The sequence below is a fragment of the Telopea speciosissima genome, chromosome 2 (genome assembly GCF_018873765.1).
Source record: "Telopea speciosissima isolate NSW1024214 ecotype Mountain lineage chromosome 2, Tspe_v1, whole genome shotgun sequence".
Classification (NCBI taxonomy): domain Eukaryota; kingdom Viridiplantae; phylum Streptophyta; class Magnoliopsida; order Proteales; family Proteaceae; genus Telopea; species Telopea speciosissima.
Genome location: NC_057917.1, coordinates 54,613,795 through 54,632,450, shown reverse-complemented (window position 1 = coordinate 54,632,450; position 18,656 = coordinate 54,613,795). Strand labels below are relative to the sequence as shown.

At 39.3% G+C, this 18,656-nt stretch overlaps 1 protein-coding gene across 1 annotated transcript in view; it reads right to left on the bottom strand.

Annotated features, from left to right (window-relative positions):
- LOC122649912 (ABC transporter G family member 7) overlaps positions 1–18,656 on the bottom strand; it is a 75,865-nt gene that overhangs the window by 6,025 nt on the left and 51,184 nt on the right. Inside the window, exons 9-11 of the mRNA XM_043843172.1 lie at positions 5,128–5,348; positions 4,342–4,554; positions 4,164–4,248 (exon numbers count right to left, since the gene is read on the bottom strand). Of these exons, the coding sequence (XP_043699107.1) occupies positions 4,164–4,248; positions 4,342–4,554; positions 5,128–5,348 (519 nt within the window). The remainder of the gene's footprint in view (positions 1–4,163; positions 4,249–4,341; positions 4,555–5,127; positions 5,349–18,656) is intronic.

The window sequence follows — 18,656 nt, the reverse complement described above, 5'->3', positions numbered from 1 at the left end:
GATACTTGTTGGGCTAAGCATGGAAGCCTGAGTGGGCGAATGAACTAGCCAATACAACTATGACTGACACTTCTACTGAGAAATCTACTGGTGATATGACTCATAGTTCTACATTTGGTACTTCATCCACTGTGTCTCGTAATGATTATAACCCTCTAGAAATGGCTCCAATAACTTGAAGTTGCATCTGCCTCTACCTCTACAACCACCTTAGCCTATAAAGGTAACTTTGCTTTTCATACCTCCTCCACCTCATGGCTTATTGATTCTGGTGTTTCTTGTCATATGACTAATAAGTCAAGTTTGTTTTCTTCAATGAATCAAGTTCAAACCTCTTCCAATGTTATTCTTGCTGATGGATTCTCTACTCAGGTAACTTGTCATGGAACTGTTTCTCCAACATCCTCCATGACCTTCTCTCATGTTTTTTTATGTTCCTAAATTACCTTTAAGCCTTTTATTTGTTAGTCAACTTACTAAATCTCTTAATTGTTCTGTTACCTTCTATCCTTCCTACTGTGTATTTCAGGACCTTCAAACAAGGAATATGATTGGTGGAGGGCTTGAGTGAAGGGTTGTATTACCTACATGGCACCGGACCTTCTACTGTCGCTACATCTACTACCATACTGTCTCCCATACAATGACATTTATGTCTTGGTCATCCATCTCTACCTAAACTCCAGTTAATGGTTCCTAGATGCAAATTCAACTCTCGTCTTGAGTTTGAAGCCTGTGAGCTGGGAAAACATCATTGTGCCTCCTTCCATGCTCGTAGTACACCTAGAAGGTCTTCATTGTATTCTTTAGTATATTCTGACATTTGGGGTCCATTCCGAGTTCGTAATAGTTTAGGGTTTTCTTATTTTGTTAGTTTTGTGGATGATTACTTCCGTTCCACTTGGGTTTACTTGTTGAAAGACAGATCTCAATTTCTTACTGTGTTAAAATTTTTTTATCAAGAAACAAAAACTCAGTTGGGTGTGTCCATTAAAATATTTTGTTCTCATAATGCACTTAAGTATACTCAAATTGAGATATCTGATTTCTGCCTCGCTTACGGTATAATTCACCAATCTAGTTGTTCATATACTCCACAACAAAATGGGGCAGCTGAGCGCAAGAATAGACACTTACTGGAGGTAGCTCGGTTTATCATGCTTCATATGAATGTTCCCAAACGTTTTTGTTGTGATGCTGTCCCTACTGCCTATTACCTTATTAATTGTATGCCATCATCTATTTTAAATAACAAAATTCCTTTTTCTAACTTGATAGTTCTTTGTTTTGCTGCCCACCACGAGTTGCATCTGTTTTGTTCACATTTTTCAACCTACTATTGATAAATTTTCTCTTCATTCTATTAAATTATTTTTCTTACTTACTCTATGACACAAAAAGGGTATATGTGTTGATATGGTTTCTAATCAACAGGTTATTAGTGGTGACGTCACATTTTTTCAAAATACTCCTTATTTTACTCTTAGTTCTTCTCTACTGTCTCCTATGAACAATGAAGATCTTCTAGGTCCACCCCTACTAGCTACCATACCGATACCATCTCCTAAACCGGTTCAGGTCTATCGCTGGCGTCGACAACTTGACTTACCATCCTCCACTACTACTGTCCTGGATATCACTATGCTTGATGTATTGCCCTCTGCTACCAGTGTTCCGGAGATGCCACCCACTATTACATGTGCCACTCTATCCACTCAATCTGATCCTGATGCTAAAGTCTCCATCGACTTACCAATTGTTGTTCGTAAAGGTACTCGTTCCTGTACTCAAAAGTCCCACAAATCCTTGACTGTTTATCCTCCATTTCTCATCTTCTATCCCGCTATCACATACTTACTTCTGCTTTATCAACTAACTTTGTTCCCAAAACCCACCATAAGGCTTTTTGTCACCTTGGTTGGAAGGTAGCAATGGACACAAATGGATGCTTGATTGTCTAGAAAGACTTGGACCACGGTTCCATTACCTACTGGGAAGGATCTTGTCAAATGTCGATGGGTTTATACTAATAAATACAATTAGGATGGTTTTGTTGAGCGGCGTAAGGCCAAATTGGTTGCTAAAAGCTATACTTAAACTTATGGTGTTGATTATTTTGAAACTTTCTCACCTGTCGCCCGCTTATATGTTGTTTGTATTCTTATTTCTCTGGCTGTCAACTAGAGTGGCCCTAGCATCAGATGAATATTAAAAATACATTTTTCTATGGTGATCTTCAAGAGAAGGTTTATATGGAGCAACCTCCAGGGTATGTTGCTCAGGGGGAGAATTCCACCAAAGTATGTAAGCTTCTTAAGGCATCCTATGGGTTGAAACAATCTCCAAGAGCATGGTTTGATAAGTTCAGCTCCATTATAACTCAGTTTGGGTTCTCATAGTGTTATTCTGACCATTCTGTCTTTATTCGTCGCTAGAATTCAAAGGTGATTGTGATGGTAGTTTATGTGGATGATATTATGATATCTGGTAATAATGCTTTTAGTATTGCTCAAGTTAAATCCTATGTTCATCAGCATTTTTCAGATGAAAGACTTAGGTGTTCTCATGTATTTTCATGGTATTTAAGTTTTACGAAGCAAGAAACGAGTTAACTGATCACAAAAGAAATATGTCCTTGACCATCTGTCTGAAACTGGAATGCTTGCTTTGAAACCGGCAGATACTCCCATGGATTCTCATCAAAAGCTTGGTTCCAGTGAGAGTGAAGATTTTACAGATGTACATCGGTATAAAAGATTAGTTGGGAAACTTATTTACCTTATTGTTACTCAACCAGATATATCATTTGTTGTTGGAGTTATTTGTCAGTTTATGCAAACACCAAAGAAAATTCATTGGGATGTTGTTTTCCGTGTGTTACGTTATCTAAAAGGTGAACCTGGCAAGGGTCTTATTTATCGACCTAGTCAAAATGTTAATCTGGTTGGGTTTTCTAATGCTGATTGGGCTGGTGTTGATGATAGATGTTCTACTACTAGTTATTGTACCTTTGTGGGTGGTAATTTAATCACCTGGAAAAGCAAGAAACAAAGTACTGTTGCTAGATCTAGTGTTGAGGCTAAATATCGGGCAATGACACATACTACAGCTGAGTTAATGTGGATAAAAATCATTACTTCAGAAGTTGGGGTTTCCTATCACTCAACCTATAAAGATGTTTTGTGATATTCAAGCCACTATTTACATTGCAAGCAATCCAGTGTTTCATGAGAGGACCGAACACATTGAAGTTGATTGTCACTTTGTTCGGGATGCTGTTATGAAGAAGTTGGTTTCTACTCCATTTGTTTCAACTACCAACCAACTTGGTGATATGTTTACCAAACCGTTGTTTGGACCTGCTTTTCGAAAAAGTTATTCCAAGCTGGGCTTAGGTGATTTGTATGCTACAGCTTGAGGGGGAGTGTTAAAGTGTATATTGAGCACTAGGTTTGTAGGCTATCTCGATTAGAATATTCCTTATTCTAATCGAGATACCTACCTCCTATGTGTCTCCCTTTATATTTGTAATTAGAGTCAGTCCTAGATGGTCTACGGTTAGTTTCGTCCTAGTCCTAGTTTGGTTTCCTATTATAACTATGTTTCTAATTTGGTGATTCCTAGTAGGATTAGGAATCTTTTCTTGAATTCTGATTCTATATAAATAAAGGCACTGTGGGGGGGGGGGGGAGGACTGCTAGTTTGATCCATTATCTCTAGACAGTCCCCCTTTCTCTCCTTCTTCTCCTCTTCTCCATTCTCTCGGTTCTGATGTTTAAGGTTCTAATCAGTTACAAAAATAACTTTCAATGTAGTTCCTAATAACTCCCATCCCCAACTGCTCCTCCCCCACCCCTAAACAAAAAAATTGTCTCGGGTTCTGTGGGTGAATCTCTTAGCTCCCAATCAAAGCCGTAATGCACCTTGGTCTTCTTGAATCTAAAGGAATAATTCAAAGCTAAAAACCAGTTCCCTAAGAAGATATGAGCATGCTAAGGTAAATCTTCATACAAAATAGTATATTTAGGAATCTCAGGCATTTTGATCAGTAGCCGAAATTCTGTTTAAGCACCTTGAGTTTTCGTAAAGATTTTCTTTCACCAAAAACACAAGATAATTCATTTTCCCACAGATAACAGAAGCATCTGTTCAGTGTCTTTTACCTGTTCTCCAGTCTGAATGTCAAAGGAATGCTGATGATCAAATTGAAGACTACTAAATTCATTGATGCAAAGCCCTTCGAAAGCCCTGCAATGAAAGAATAATACCCCCAAAAGAAGAGTTGCAGAAATTTTTGATATAGAGGCTTGGTCCCAAATTGCTAATCAGATGAAATCTTACCATCTGATGAGAGAAACCCGAGGAATCCAGCGAAAGATCACCGGTGTGTTATCAGCATTAACATAATAACCACCGAAAACAATAAAAACTGTCATAAGGGATGGCCCCAAGGCTAATGCTGCTTCTGTTGTTGGAGCCATAGCTCCGACAGTTAGACCCATAGCAGATGCAGCAAATGATTCCACGGTTACAATACCACAGAACTTCCCAAATCTGAAAATTCCAGAGTTTAAGGTTAATATATTTAATCAATACAGATGCATTAAATTATTAAGTAAGAAGGTTAATGCATTCTTTGGTCATATTATGTGGTTGAATCACAAATAAGGAGAGCCTGAAAAGGACATTGCCGATGAACAGAAGAGAATCCGGCATATTGTGCAACATGTTTGTTGGGCATTGGGAAACAAGTAAACACCATATTAAATGTTACAAAAAATTGGACTTTCAAATCTTTCGCAATGAAGATTCCTGCCGTAACTGTCCCATATGTAATTGTTGAGGAATTAAGGCACTTTTGTGTTTCTATCTTTTATTTCCTTGTTGCATAATTTTTCCTCTGTTTTTCTTCAAACTGTGTGAATTATCATTAACCCAGTGGAACATGGGTACAACTGATAGTTTTCCTCATGCAGAGCGATTTTCATTCCATGATAGTTTTTTCATCATGTAGAATGCTTTTTATTTCCATGTTTCATAATTTCCCTGTTTTGCTCACTGTGTCAACCATACACGGGACATGGAATAGAACTGATTCTTTTCCACTGGTATGTTCTGAAAACTCACCTTGATAATGTAGGATGAAGACGAGCCATGGGATACAAAACTGTACCAAAAATTAAAGGAAAAGCTGCTCCAACAGGTATCTCAGCCAATAGCTTTGAAAGTAGATATGGTCCTAATGCATAGGACCCCTTGGCACGCTCTCTATCAACAATTGCACGTTCCTTGGGAAATATGCCCACAGTTTTTGTAAGTGCAGCCATTGCTGTGTTTATTGCAGCAACCTACAAAAGAAGATAGTACAAAATAATGAGATTAAAGGTACTCATCTCACAAATATGTACATCAATCAACAAGAAAATGTAGTTCATGCTACCCTAGGTGTAAGAGATTTCTATTGTAGAAATATCTACTCATCCTGGAAATGGAAACTGGTCTAACAGCAGTTGACGCAAGATATCCTCTTCAATTTATGCTTACAAGGGACTGTAAAGAGGCTTATAAGATATTACTAATTTACTACTTTTTTCCTTGGAATAAATAATCTACCGCAATGTTTCTATATAATTGTACAACAACAACTAAGCCTTATCCCATCTAAATGGGGTCGGCTACATGGATCCTTGCAAATGAAAGTAAGAAAAAGAAGACAAGAGATGAGAAGTACGAAAAGAGAAATGAAAGTAAGAGGAAAGAAGCCCAGCCCAGGAAGTCAGGGAAATCTCAGCTACATGGGGTCTGCAACATGGATCTTTGCTCTCCAAAAGGTTCTATCCGCGGTCATACTTGATACAAGACCCAAGTTACGCATGCAAAGTCAGGGAAATATCAGCTATATGGGGTCTGCAACATGGATCTTTGCTCTCCAAAAGGTTTTATCCGTGGTCATACTTGGTACAAGACCCAAGTTATGCATGTCAAAGTCAGGGAAATCTCAGCTATATGGGGTCTGCAGCATGGATCTTTGCTCTCCAAAAGGTTTTATTCACGGTCATACTTGGTACAAGACCCAAGTTACGCATGCCATTCCTCACAACATCTCTAATGTAGATGGGGTTCAACTAAGAACCACTCTACAGTAGGATCGTTATATAACCATATCAGTTGGCTACAGCAAAGATAACAGCAACAAAAGCAGACAAAATAAGATAGAAATTAACCAGAAGCAGATTTAGTAACTCAGATGGAGCTGGAGAACCAATCGAAGGTAGGTCTTATTGGGTTGAATGAACCTTCAAAATCTCAGCCACAAGTGATGGCTAGATGCTGAGATATCAACAGATCTCAGAATTAGAAGGTTAAGTTCAGATTTAGAAACTCACAGATATTATTAAACCTGACCAATGGATTGGACTCAATTTACCATTGAAGGAAAGGTTCATTGAGGGTACTTCAGCCTCCAAATATCATCAACAACTGATGGATGGATCTGGAGATCAGAGAGCCTGAAGTTGCTGCAATAAAACTCAGATCTGCAGGTGTTCTAGAGCCTCCTCAAGTTGTATAACAGCAACAACTAATAAGAACTTGACAGAGGCTTGATTCAGGTCTTCAAAGTATATTCTCACAGTGATTAGTTTCAGTCACAGAAAATATCACAGCAGTGTTAATCGAGTAGGGAAGGGAGGAGAAGAAGATAGAAGAAAAAGGGGGTAGCGGAATGGCTTTCTCAACCTGGGTCTCTGAGCCACAGCTATCCCAGCTGTTGAAACAAGGATTCCCTCCCATAATCGGTGGCAACATGGCCTGAAAATTATATTCTTCAAAATCTGCTCCTTCCTTAAAATAGGGGGCCTATTAATAGCTTAGGCAAGGTTACAATAAATAGAAACTAACTGAAAATAGAAAGTACGGAAATAGAAACTAAAACCTAACTAAAATAGAAGATCATTAAAATTAGAAACTGCTAGGCTTTATAGTTCAGCCACATGCAAGAATAACTAAAATAGAAACTAATAGATATAGTAACTAAGTACTACTAAGAGAATAGTAATAAAATAAAATCAGATCTTCAAGTCTTCTAGCAACCGATCCTCTTTCTTGTCAAAGCTTGGATTCTCATGCGGTCCCCACCAAGGATCTTCTAATAATATTCTCACCAAGGCAAAATAAGGGGCTGTGTTACTGTTCACGTGAACAGTAATTCCTGATTCTTCTCTTCTTCATGCTTCAATCTACATCTCTCCAGATCTTCCTCAGTTGCCACCATCATCACCAGAGGTTCTTGGTCCCCTCCCCCCTCCCCCCTCCCTTGGCTGATCTTTGGAGCTCCCTCCCCCCTATTCCCCCCTGGCCACCGAGGTAGAGGTGACACTTTATTATGGCTCCCTTCTCCCTCGGGCAGCTTCAGCTCCCACTCCGCTTGGGATATGGTTAGACATAGAGGGACCCCTTGTCCATGGTATAGAGCAGTTTGGTTTAAAGGGCACATCCCTAGCCACAATCTCACCGCCTGGCGCGCCCTAGTGAACTGCCTCCCCACTCAGGCTTTCCTCATTCACCGCCATATGCAGGTTTCTCCTAGCTGTTGCCTCTGTTGGAATGGCATGGAAGATGCAGATCACCTGTTCTTCTCTTGCCCCTTTGCTTCTTCCATTTGGACCCTTGTTCTTCGGCAGTGCTGGCCTAACCGCCGCATCCCTCTTCCTCTCCATAGAGAATGGGTTTGGATTGATATGACGTTTGGAGGGAAGACGATTTGTGATTCGATCGGCAAGCTTGCCTTTTGTGCAGCTATCTCACACATTTGGATGGAACGCAACCTTAGAAGATGGACGTCCAACTCCCGCTCTTTCGACAAGATTTGGAATGCCATTTTTTTTTATGTTTCTTCCAAAGCTAGTTCCCTCCCCCTCTCTAGTGTTTTGGACACCCCAAGGAACAGGCTCATTGTTGTCTCCTGGGGCCTTCCCCTCTCCATTCTGCGCCCTAGCTAGCCTTTAGCTGCGGATTTTTGCCCTCGGGCGTGTACATTCCGGCTCCTTCTTCGTAATTTAAATTTTTATTCATCCAAAAAAAAAAAATCTACATCTCTCCTGTGGTCATTTTAGGCCTGCCCCTAGCTCTTTTAGCTCATTCAATCTTAATCATTTCACTCCTCCTTACTGGGGCATCCCTAGGCCGCCGTTGAACATGACCATACCACCTCAAATGACCCTCTCAGAGCTTATCATTGATGGAGGCAAGTCCCAAATCTGCTCTAATACGTTCATTCCTTACTTTATCCTTCTTAGTTTTTCTACACATCCATCTTAACATCCCCATCTTTGCTAAACATAGCTTCTCAATATGACACTTCTTAACTGCCCAACATTCTGCCTCATACATCATAGTCGCTTGTACAACAGTCCTATAGAACTTTCCTTTAAGCTTTAAAGGAATACGTCGGTCACACAACACTCTGGATGCACCTCTCCACTTCATCCATCCCACTTTAATGCTCTGGGGAATATCATCCCCTATGTCACCTTTTTTATTTATGATTGACCCCAAATATCTAAAATAGTCCCTTTATGGTATCTCTCTTTCCTCAATTCACATCATGTCAGTATCCATTATAGTGTGACTAAAATTACACATTGTATACTCCGTCTTTGTTCTACTAATCTTAAAGCCTCTTGTTTCCAAGGTTGATCTCCATAGCTCTAACTTAGCATTAATCCCTGCTTTTGTCTCATTCACCAAAACAATATCATCGGCGAAGAGCATACACCACGGGACCTTGGTCAACTTGGTCGCCTTGGTCGCTTAATTGGTGTCGCTTTGCTTTTGAACCCTCCCCAACGCCTAGGGTCGCCTAGGCGCCGTGACAACTATGCCGAGATATGAGTCTCTCTTTTCAAACAAGCTTCAATAACCTTCTCCCAAAGTTTCATAGTGTGACTCATTAGCTTTATGCTTCTCTAGTTATTGCAACTTTGATATCATCTTTATTTTTGTAGATCGGGACTACAATGCTTCTCCATTCATTTGGCATCTTCCTTGTGTTCATAATTCTATTTAAAAAATTGTTTAACCAATATACCCACAGCTTCCTAGGATTTTCCACAATTCTATTGGAATCTCATCTGGGCCTGGTGCCTTGCCTGCTTTCATCTTTCTTAATGCTTCTTTAACTTCCGCCTCACTAACCTTTCATACATATCTATGACGTATGGTGTCTTGATGAATAATGTAATCGTTTGGGTCATTTCTACTCAACCTATCTCCATTTAGTAGGTCACAAATATACTCATATCATCTCTTCACAATGTCCTCATCCCTTACCAACACTTTCTTCCATCGTCACCCTTGATACACCTCACCTAATTGAAATCTCTACTCTTCCTTTCTCTCATCTTAGTTATCTTATATATAATTTTTTCCCCTTCTTTTGTGTTTAGGTTGAAATAGAGAGCCTCATATTTCTTTGCCCTAGCCATCCCCACAATCTTCTTAGCTTCGTTTTTGGCATCAATATACCTCTTTTTATCCTCTATTTCTTTAGTCTTTTGTCAAGTCTTAAAACAATCTTTCTTGGTCTTAATGGCTACTGGGACTTCATCGTTCCACCAACAAGTCTCCCTAGGGGCCTGATGACTACCCTTTGCTTCCCCTAGCACATCTTTGGTAACCTTCTTAATACAAGTCATCATCTCGTTCCACATCGCATTGGTGTCTCCTTCAAAGTCTCACTTTCCTTGTTTGACTACATTATTAGTAAATGTCCTTAAGAACTCCCCCTTTTAATCTCCACTACCTTATTTTAGGATACATAGGTTCCCTCCTCCTACGCTTTTGTGCACTAAGGCACATATCCAGGACTACCAGTCTATGTTGGGTGGTTAGGCTCTCCCCCGGGATAACCTTACAGTTTTTATACACCATTCTGTCCGCCCTTCTTGTTAGGAAGAAGTCTATTTGGCTGGTATGATTCCCACTTTTATAGGTAACTAGGTGTTCCTCTCTTTTTTCAAAGAAAGTTTTCACATTGAAAAGATCATAGGCTACCACAAAGTCTAGGACACCTTCATATCCTCTACGATCACTCCCAACATGTCCGTTCAGGTCACCTCTAATAATAATTGATTCATCCTGGCCAAAACCTTACATTACATCATCCATGTGTTCTCAAAATTGGTGCTTACTACTTTCATCCAATCCCACTTAAGGTGCATACGTGCAAACAATATTGCTAACCTCTTTCTCCAATACCAGTTTGATGGATATAATCCTGTCTCCCAGTCTTTTGACCTCTACTATATCATTCTTTAGATATTTTTCCACAATTATGCCCACTCCGCTTTTATTACTATCATAGTTGTCAAGGCGTCGCCTCGGAGTCCATGCGGATTTCTAGGGGCCTAGGCGACTGCCGCCTTAGTGCGGGGCACCTTGCACTGGTTTAATTGGTATCGGACCAGGTTTTGGCATAAATGCCTAGGCATCTAGGCGGATTTATAGGGCCTAGGCGAATGTCGCTTTAGTACAGGGCGTCTTGCATTAGTTTAATTGGTATTGGACCAGGTTCTGACCCTTATTTATGCTAAATATCATTTAAGTAAATGATTCATTTACTTAAGATATTATTCATAAATAAGAGAATACCCCCCTATTTGAATCCAATAATAGTTAAAAAATAAAATTCCAAAAGGATAAAAAGTCAACCCCCATTTCAAGAACAAAAAATGATTTTTGGCGGTAGGTGAAATTTTCAAATTTCTAATGATGGGGTTTTTCTTAGATCTAAAAATTTCATAAATCTAAATATGGTAAAACATTGCTAAAAAACAAAAGTGCAGTAAAATATTCATTTGTTTTGATATCTAAAAAAAAATTTCATTCAAAGTAATTTTGACAACATTCACACACCAAATAAGATTTGACCGGAACATAATTTCTTCAATACAAATGAGATTGAAGCAATCTTTGATTTGTTGGAAAGCTGGTTTTGTGCTCTACCTAATACAAAAAAGTCTCATGTAAAAATAAAATCATTTGATCAGTCAAACTTCCTCGAGAACAAGAACATTTCTCTAAACTGAGAGTAGTTTAATTACTTAAGGATAAAATCATATTTTCCAAGAACAGTATAAACCAAATGTATGTTTTGATTGTTTCTAGTTCTATGCTGATTTTTTATCACTTGATGTGGCTTACTATTGATTTTTTATTACTTTATGTGACTTAATGTTGATTTTTGATGACTTGTGGTGGCTTAATGTTGATTTTTTTATGACTCGATGTGGCTTAATGTTGATTTTTTATGACATAAGGTACATATTGTAGCATACTAAATAATGTTAGAAAAAGAAGGGAAATAAAAAATAACACTTGGGTGCCTTGTTCGCCTAGGCAATCACCTAAGCGGTTAGACACCCCTCCACCGCCTTAGGTTGCCTTGCCGCCGTGACAACTATGATTACTATGATCTCCCGAATACCAAAGTTTGAAGTCATCCAACACCTTAGCCTTGTTACCCTTCCATCTTGTTTCTTGGATACAAGCAATATTTATCCTTAGTCTCCTCATAACATCTACTAACTCCAGGCTCTTACCTGATAAGGATCCAATGTTCCAGGAAGCTAATCTAATCCTACACTTCTGGGCTGAAATATTTCCTCTCACTTGCCCATATCTACTTATCACCACGTTCGGGCGTCACTTACGGGGGACGCCCTAGTACAATGAGGATGGAAAGACATGAGATCAAGAGAAAAGAGATCATAAAACAAAAGGATCCATGCAAAAGGTAATTGGCAAAATATATTAAAGTGCCAGCTACTGACCTGACGCACCACTATAAGAATATATATATATATATTAGCAAAGTATATACACAAGGGTAGAAAGGAGAGGACACACCTAATGCATTAAAGAGAAATACTCTCAATAGGCAGAATTTAGTACGAAGGGAAACATGGAGGTCAAAAAAAAAAAAACACTATGTAGATAGGTATGGAGCTAATAACCAGAAATAAAAATGTCAATACATAAATACAAATGAAGGGTTTTATGATTTAACTCAACAACAAGCAGGATCAGCTGCAAAAGCAATAATATGTAATCCAATGGAATGATATCTATCCAAAACAGAAAATCGGCTTGAATCAGCAATCTTGTAGCATTAAAATTTACTATTAAAAGTGATAAATAAAGGAATAATTTTTTACAGCCAATGGACTGATCACTGCCTTGTTGATGGTGTAACAGCCACAAAGGTCTGGCGTCATTTTTCCAGTATGTTTGACATAGCCATCTTCTCTGGCCAGGGTACTAGACACCGGATTTTGCTTTGGCAGGGGTTGGCGGGCAGCCATTGCCTCAGTGCGTATATCACAGGGCTGCTGCCCTCTCTGATCATCTGGGAACTTTGGAAGGAAAGAAATAACAGAAGGAATGGAGAGCAGAGAAGGACAGCTAGGTCTATTATTGAGTGTATTAAGCAATGGGTGAGGGAACTTCCCTACCCATCTATGATTGGTAGCCGTGCTTCAGCTAGGGACATTTTATTACTTCAATGCTTTGGTTTGTCGGCACCAATCAGAAGGAGGAAACGCCCATGTCCAGTGTATTGGTGCCCCCCTTTCGCTTCGGTTAAGCTGAATGTGGATGGAGCCTACCGAGGCAACCCAGGTCAAGGTGGTGGGGGAGGGATTGTCAGGGACAGTAATGGGAATTTGCTGGCTGCCTTCTCTAGTTTTTATGGTCCCTGCACGAATTCATTGGCGGAGCTGAGAGCTCTGAGGGACGGCCTGAGATTATGCAAAGAGATGGGTCTAATGGATGTGGTAGTTAATTCTGACTCCGAGACAACGGTAAGGGTTGTTAATAAGAGGAGGTGTAAATTGTGGGAGAGTTGGTATTGGTTTAAGGAGATCCTGGAATTAGTAGACTCCACACAGTCACATGTGACCTTCTCTTATCGGGAGAGCAACAGGGCGGCAAACTGGTTGGCCAATTTAGCTTGTGATACTAAGGCTTCTGCCAGGTTTCGACCTACGAACATACCTATGGGACCCCTGTAAAGCATCCTGCGTGAGGACAAAGCAGGACTGCCTATTCTTAGATGCTAGGCTCGTGTGCTATGGCAACTTCTTTTGTAAGGACGGCTTGGACTGTCTTGTGAGGAGTGTTTTCTTAGAGGCTGGGTTGGGGTAAGGCGGCATGTCCCCCCCTGTATTCTTTATTTTTTACAAGGATTTAAGTCTCGGACCATATCGTATCGTCTCGGCCGATACGTCTCGGTATCGGTTGTGGTCAATACGATACAGGCCGAGACGTATCTTTTTCTTTTAAAAATGCAGATGTTTCGACTGTATCGAGACGTCTCGACTGTATCGAGACGTATCGACCGAGACGTACCGATATGATACGATACGATCGATACGTATCAATACAGCCGAGAGTTTTTAAAAATATTATTTTATTATATTTAAAAAACGATACGTATCGAGTCGTCTCGATATGTATCGACCGATACATAACGATACATATCGAGACGACTCGATACGTATCGTTAACTTAAAAAACACATGGCCATTTCATTCTTGTCACCTGAAATTCGATTTCTAGCAGTCCTAGCGGAAAAAAGCTCTTCCCAACTTTGAGAAACCCTTCCAAAAACACATTTAAACTTGTTTTTTGGGTAAGATTTCTTAAGGGCTTTCAATTCTTTGCCAAAAACGAACTTAGAGGAGCTGAAATCACATCATTTGGTGGATCTAACAGCCCACATTCGAATTCAAAAGCTGTTCTTGAAGGGTTAGGTAAGTTTTTTGAAAAAAACTTGAATCTTTGATTATTGGTATGTTTTTTTGTATGAATCAAAGAGAATATGTTAAACAAACATAGAAATTGCATTCTTTGTACGCATTTACAAAGATTTGGTTTCAAATCCATGTTTCTTTGACCATTTTTACCCAAAACCGAAAATTCCTTCTTTAAAATGAATATTTTTTTTTTCTTCTTAACTTTAAAACAAATGGTAATGTTTATAATATATGGAGTACATTATGTATAGATGTATGACATCCCAAGAAGATTATACATTTACCCTAAAATCTGTATTTTTTGGGTATTTTCTGAATTTATAAAATACTTTAAAAAATGTAAAAAATCTGATTTTTCCATCTATACTCTTTCATTATAGTTTGATAAAATGTATAATTGGTTGAAATAGAATCAAAGACTTAGATTCATATATGTAGTACATTATGTCATTTTTTTTCATTATTTAAAAAATTAAATAATGTGTAACTAGCTGTAGAAAATATAAAAATGTTTAAATATTGTTTAGGGCCACTTTGCTAGGTAGTAAATACATGAAAATGATGTAATGCATGACATGCATCATAATGTCTATCTATACTTGTATAAATAATAAATTATTGATGTGTGGATTTGAATATTGTTTAATATATATCTTATATAGTTATCTACTTTTGTTTGGTATTTAGGACGATGCCGCGACAACAAGACATTCGGTGGTCTTATTGTACCAAAATAAACAATAATAGATTGCATACACAGTGCAACTTCTGTGACACCCAACATCTTGGAGGTGGGGTAACTCGGCAAAAAAAACACATGGCAGGAGGATATGGAAATGTTTCCAAGTGTACAAAGTGCCCTATAGAGTTAAGCAGGGCAATGCAAAAACACCTTAGAGATTCCAAAAAAAAATCCAAGCAAACACATGATGATTGTGATGCATTGGTGGAAAATTTGATGGAAGATTTTGAAGATTATGAAGGATCGGATATGGAAGTAGAGGAGGACCCAGAGTTGGCATTGGCGATGAAACAATCAAGACATGAAGCAAAAGAGCAACAATGGAGAGCTGAGCAATTGATTAGAAGTCAATCAACTCGACCCAGCCAGGGCCCTGTAGATATTGGTGTTGGCTCCTCTTGTTGTCCATCTCTAAGTAAGGGTAAGCAACCTGTTGGTCTTAGTAGAGCAACCAGTGTGAGGGGGATGTTTGACCGGTTTACAAAGAGTGGTAAGGGTAAGAGAAAGAAGAGCCCAGATATCAGAGACATGGATCCTAATGTCTATAGACCAGGGGATGCTGGCCAACAGAGGATTGAAGAAAGCTTTCAACCCAACATACTTAGTAAAAGGATAGGCAGAGCAATCTCCAGATGGTTCCACAGTTCTATGATTCCACCACATAAGGCCAAAGATCCCCACTTCAAGGCCATGGTAAAGGAGATTCAATGGTGTGGGAAAAATGTTAAGCCACCCACACCTCATGAGATTGCTGGGCCTTATTTGGATGATATTGTCTAAGAGGTGCATGAGTATGTGGAGAGGTTCAAGGAGAAGTGGCCACTATATGGAGTGACCATCATGTGTGATGGATGGAGTGGACTAACAAGATTATCCATCATCAATTTTCTTATCTACTGTGATGGAAGGACGATCTTCCACAAGTCGGTCAATGCATCTAGTGAAATCAAAGATGCCAATTACTTGTACAAGGTAATGGATGAAGTTGTGGAGGGCATAGGAGAAGAAAATGTTGTCCAAGTAGTAACTGACAATGCAGCAAATTTCAAAAAGGCTGGTCAGTTGCTTATGTTAAAGAGGCAACATCTATTTTGGACACCATGTGCAGCTCATTGCATAGATTTGATGTTCAAGGAGATAGGAGAATTGCCTAAGGTCCAAAAGTTGGTTGGTAATGCAAGGAAAATCACCAACTTTATTTACAATCATAGTTGGGTTTTGGCATTGATGAGGAGTTACACACAAGGGGATTTAGTGAGGCCTGCAACAAGAAGATTTGCAACAAATTACATTGCAATTGATAGCCTCATTTCCCGAAAGCATGGGCTGCTACAGATGTTCACCTCTACTGAGTAGTTGACTAGCAATTATGCAAGGTCTGAAATTGGGAGATTTGTTCAAGATCTTGTCACCTCCTCAAAGTTTTGGGCTGCGATGGGCCGACTTTATAATGCTATGATGCCACTCTTTTGTTTGCTTTGAGAGGTTGATGGGGATAAAGAGCAGACCCTGGGTAAGATGGTAGAGGCCATGGGATGTGTGAAGAGAAAAATACATGAGAATAACCCAACATCAAACAAGAAGTATTTGAAGATTATATCCGATCGATGGGAAAATATGTTGGTTCAAGATGTTCATTGAGCAGGTAATCTTATAAGTATATGACTTTGGTTTGATTTTAAACACTTAGTAGTTAGTAAGTTACTATTTATTTATTTATTATTAGAATTTCTATGTTTCTAACCATCCATTACAAACCATGTGCAGCATATTATTTGAATCCGGATATCCAATACTCCAATGATATAGGGTGTAGACTGGATCTATTACGTGTCCTAAGGAATGTTGTGAACAGAATGGAGCCAGATGTAGCGAAGGCCACACTTGCCATGGATGAGGTTAGAGCTAAATTAGTTGTATAAATGATTGAAACCAAGAATAGAGTGATTGGTGGAAGTGGAACTAATATTTTATTTTTTTTAATACCTCTCTAAGCTAAGTATTTTCGGGAGGCCACTCGTGGTTTTGCTGATAGAATGGCTATCCATGCTAGGAGCACACAACGCCCAGGTAAGTTAGGTTTACCTAATTTATTATATCATTTAAAATTTGTTTTAAGGTTTTGTCTTTTAATATTTCATTTATTATTGTGCAGCTGATTGGTGGCTCAATTATGGGGGTACTAGTGCTCCACACTTAACCCGAATTGCAATTCGAGTGTTATCCCTGACGGCATCCTCTAGTGGCTGCGAACGTAACTGGAGTACATTCGGGTTGATACACACCAAACCCCGGAATCGTCTCAGTTATTCAAAGTTGGAGAAGCTAGTGTATGTCCATTACAACATGAAGCTGAAGCTTAAATATTTAGAGCTGGAAAGAGAAGGAGATGATGTAGATGTCAACCCAATCAACATCAACCACCTACTTAACGATGAAGATCCAGTTAGAGCATGGATAGGGGATACCGATAAGGTATTGGTGATGGATTAATTAAGTGAGGATCGCCAGACAACCAAACCTGATCCAGTGATAGAGAGCATCATTCAACAGATGGATGAGGATGCAACACAGCCACCATCACAAGATCCTTGTCCTAATGTTAAAGAAAATGAAAGTAGCTCTGAAGAAGGTTTAGTCAGGAGGACGAGGTCAGGTCATCCGTATGGAGGAACTCAACAACATGTTGATGATGAGGATGAAGACGACGATGGTGATGATGATGGTGATGGTGATGGTGATGGTGATGGTGATGGTGGTGGTGGTGGTGGTTTTGTTGCTGCTACTACTGTTGCTGCTGCTGCTGCTGATGATGATGACGATGATGATGATGATGATGATGATGACGATGACGATGATGATGATGGTAGTGGTGGTGGTGGTGATGGCCATGGTGCTGGAGGTAGTGGTGGTGGCCATAAGGCTTCACAACATCGTGGTGGGGTTCAGTTCACATGTGAGGCAGGATACACACATACTACCCAAGATATGGATCATGGTCCTGAGCCTGCTGGCCATAAGACTTACTCGCGGAAGCCGCATAAGGGTAAGTCTGCCAAGCGCTCCCACAATCCATATGATAGTGATGTGCTTATGAGTGGCATGGAGTCACTTAGCATTAGTTCTGATTATGCTCGTGCTTCATCAGGCCATGAGCATTATGCATCAGGTTCTTCTTCAGGCTATGGACATGGGGCTTCTGCAAGGTATGGAAGTTATGGATACGGAGAGAATCAAGCACAAGCACAACCTAGTGCTTTCGTGACATTAGCCACTCCAGAACAGTACACACGATTCTACTATGAGTGGGAGAGTCACTACCATCAGTATTTTGACTGGGCTCAGTATTGTGCTTATGTTCGGATAGTACACAACATCATCCTAGTCGCTCCTATTGTTGAAGACCCTTACAGACATGACTTTGATCCACCCCGACATTCTTCATGGCAATAGAGTGACTCTACATGTAAGGAATTTCATCTTTTAATCTTTTATAACAATTTCAAAGTGCCGCACTTGTCTGGTTATTGATTATTCACAATTTTTAGTATATATGCATGATATATGACACAAATTGCTTGTTTATATTGTTTTTTGTGTCCAAAAGTGTATTTTCATGTGTATTTTGATCATTTTCATGCGTTTCTGCACCGATCGATACGTATCTCCGATACGATACGTCTCTTAAAATCGCCTGACCGATACGATACCCGATACCGATACTTAAATCCTTGATTTTTTATGATCTCTAATAAAATCTTAGGGGCCAGCCCGGGTCCCAGCCAATATTTGGGTTTAAAAAAAAAAAAAAAAAAAAAAAAAAAAAGGAATAAAATTTTACTATGTAATCAATAGACAACATGTACTACTAAGAAGTACCAAAAGACAAGAAACATGTTACAAATCCTGAGAAGAGAAGGAAAAACTAGAGAAGAATTGATAGAAGAAGAAGAGATGGGGAAGAAAAGAAGAGAACTTGATGCACTGAGTTTCTCTCCCACAGTTTGTATTTATAATAATAACCAATTACATTAAAATAGGAAACTCATTCCTTGTCAACCAAGAAACTAACCCTAACAAAGAAACGAACATAAAACAGT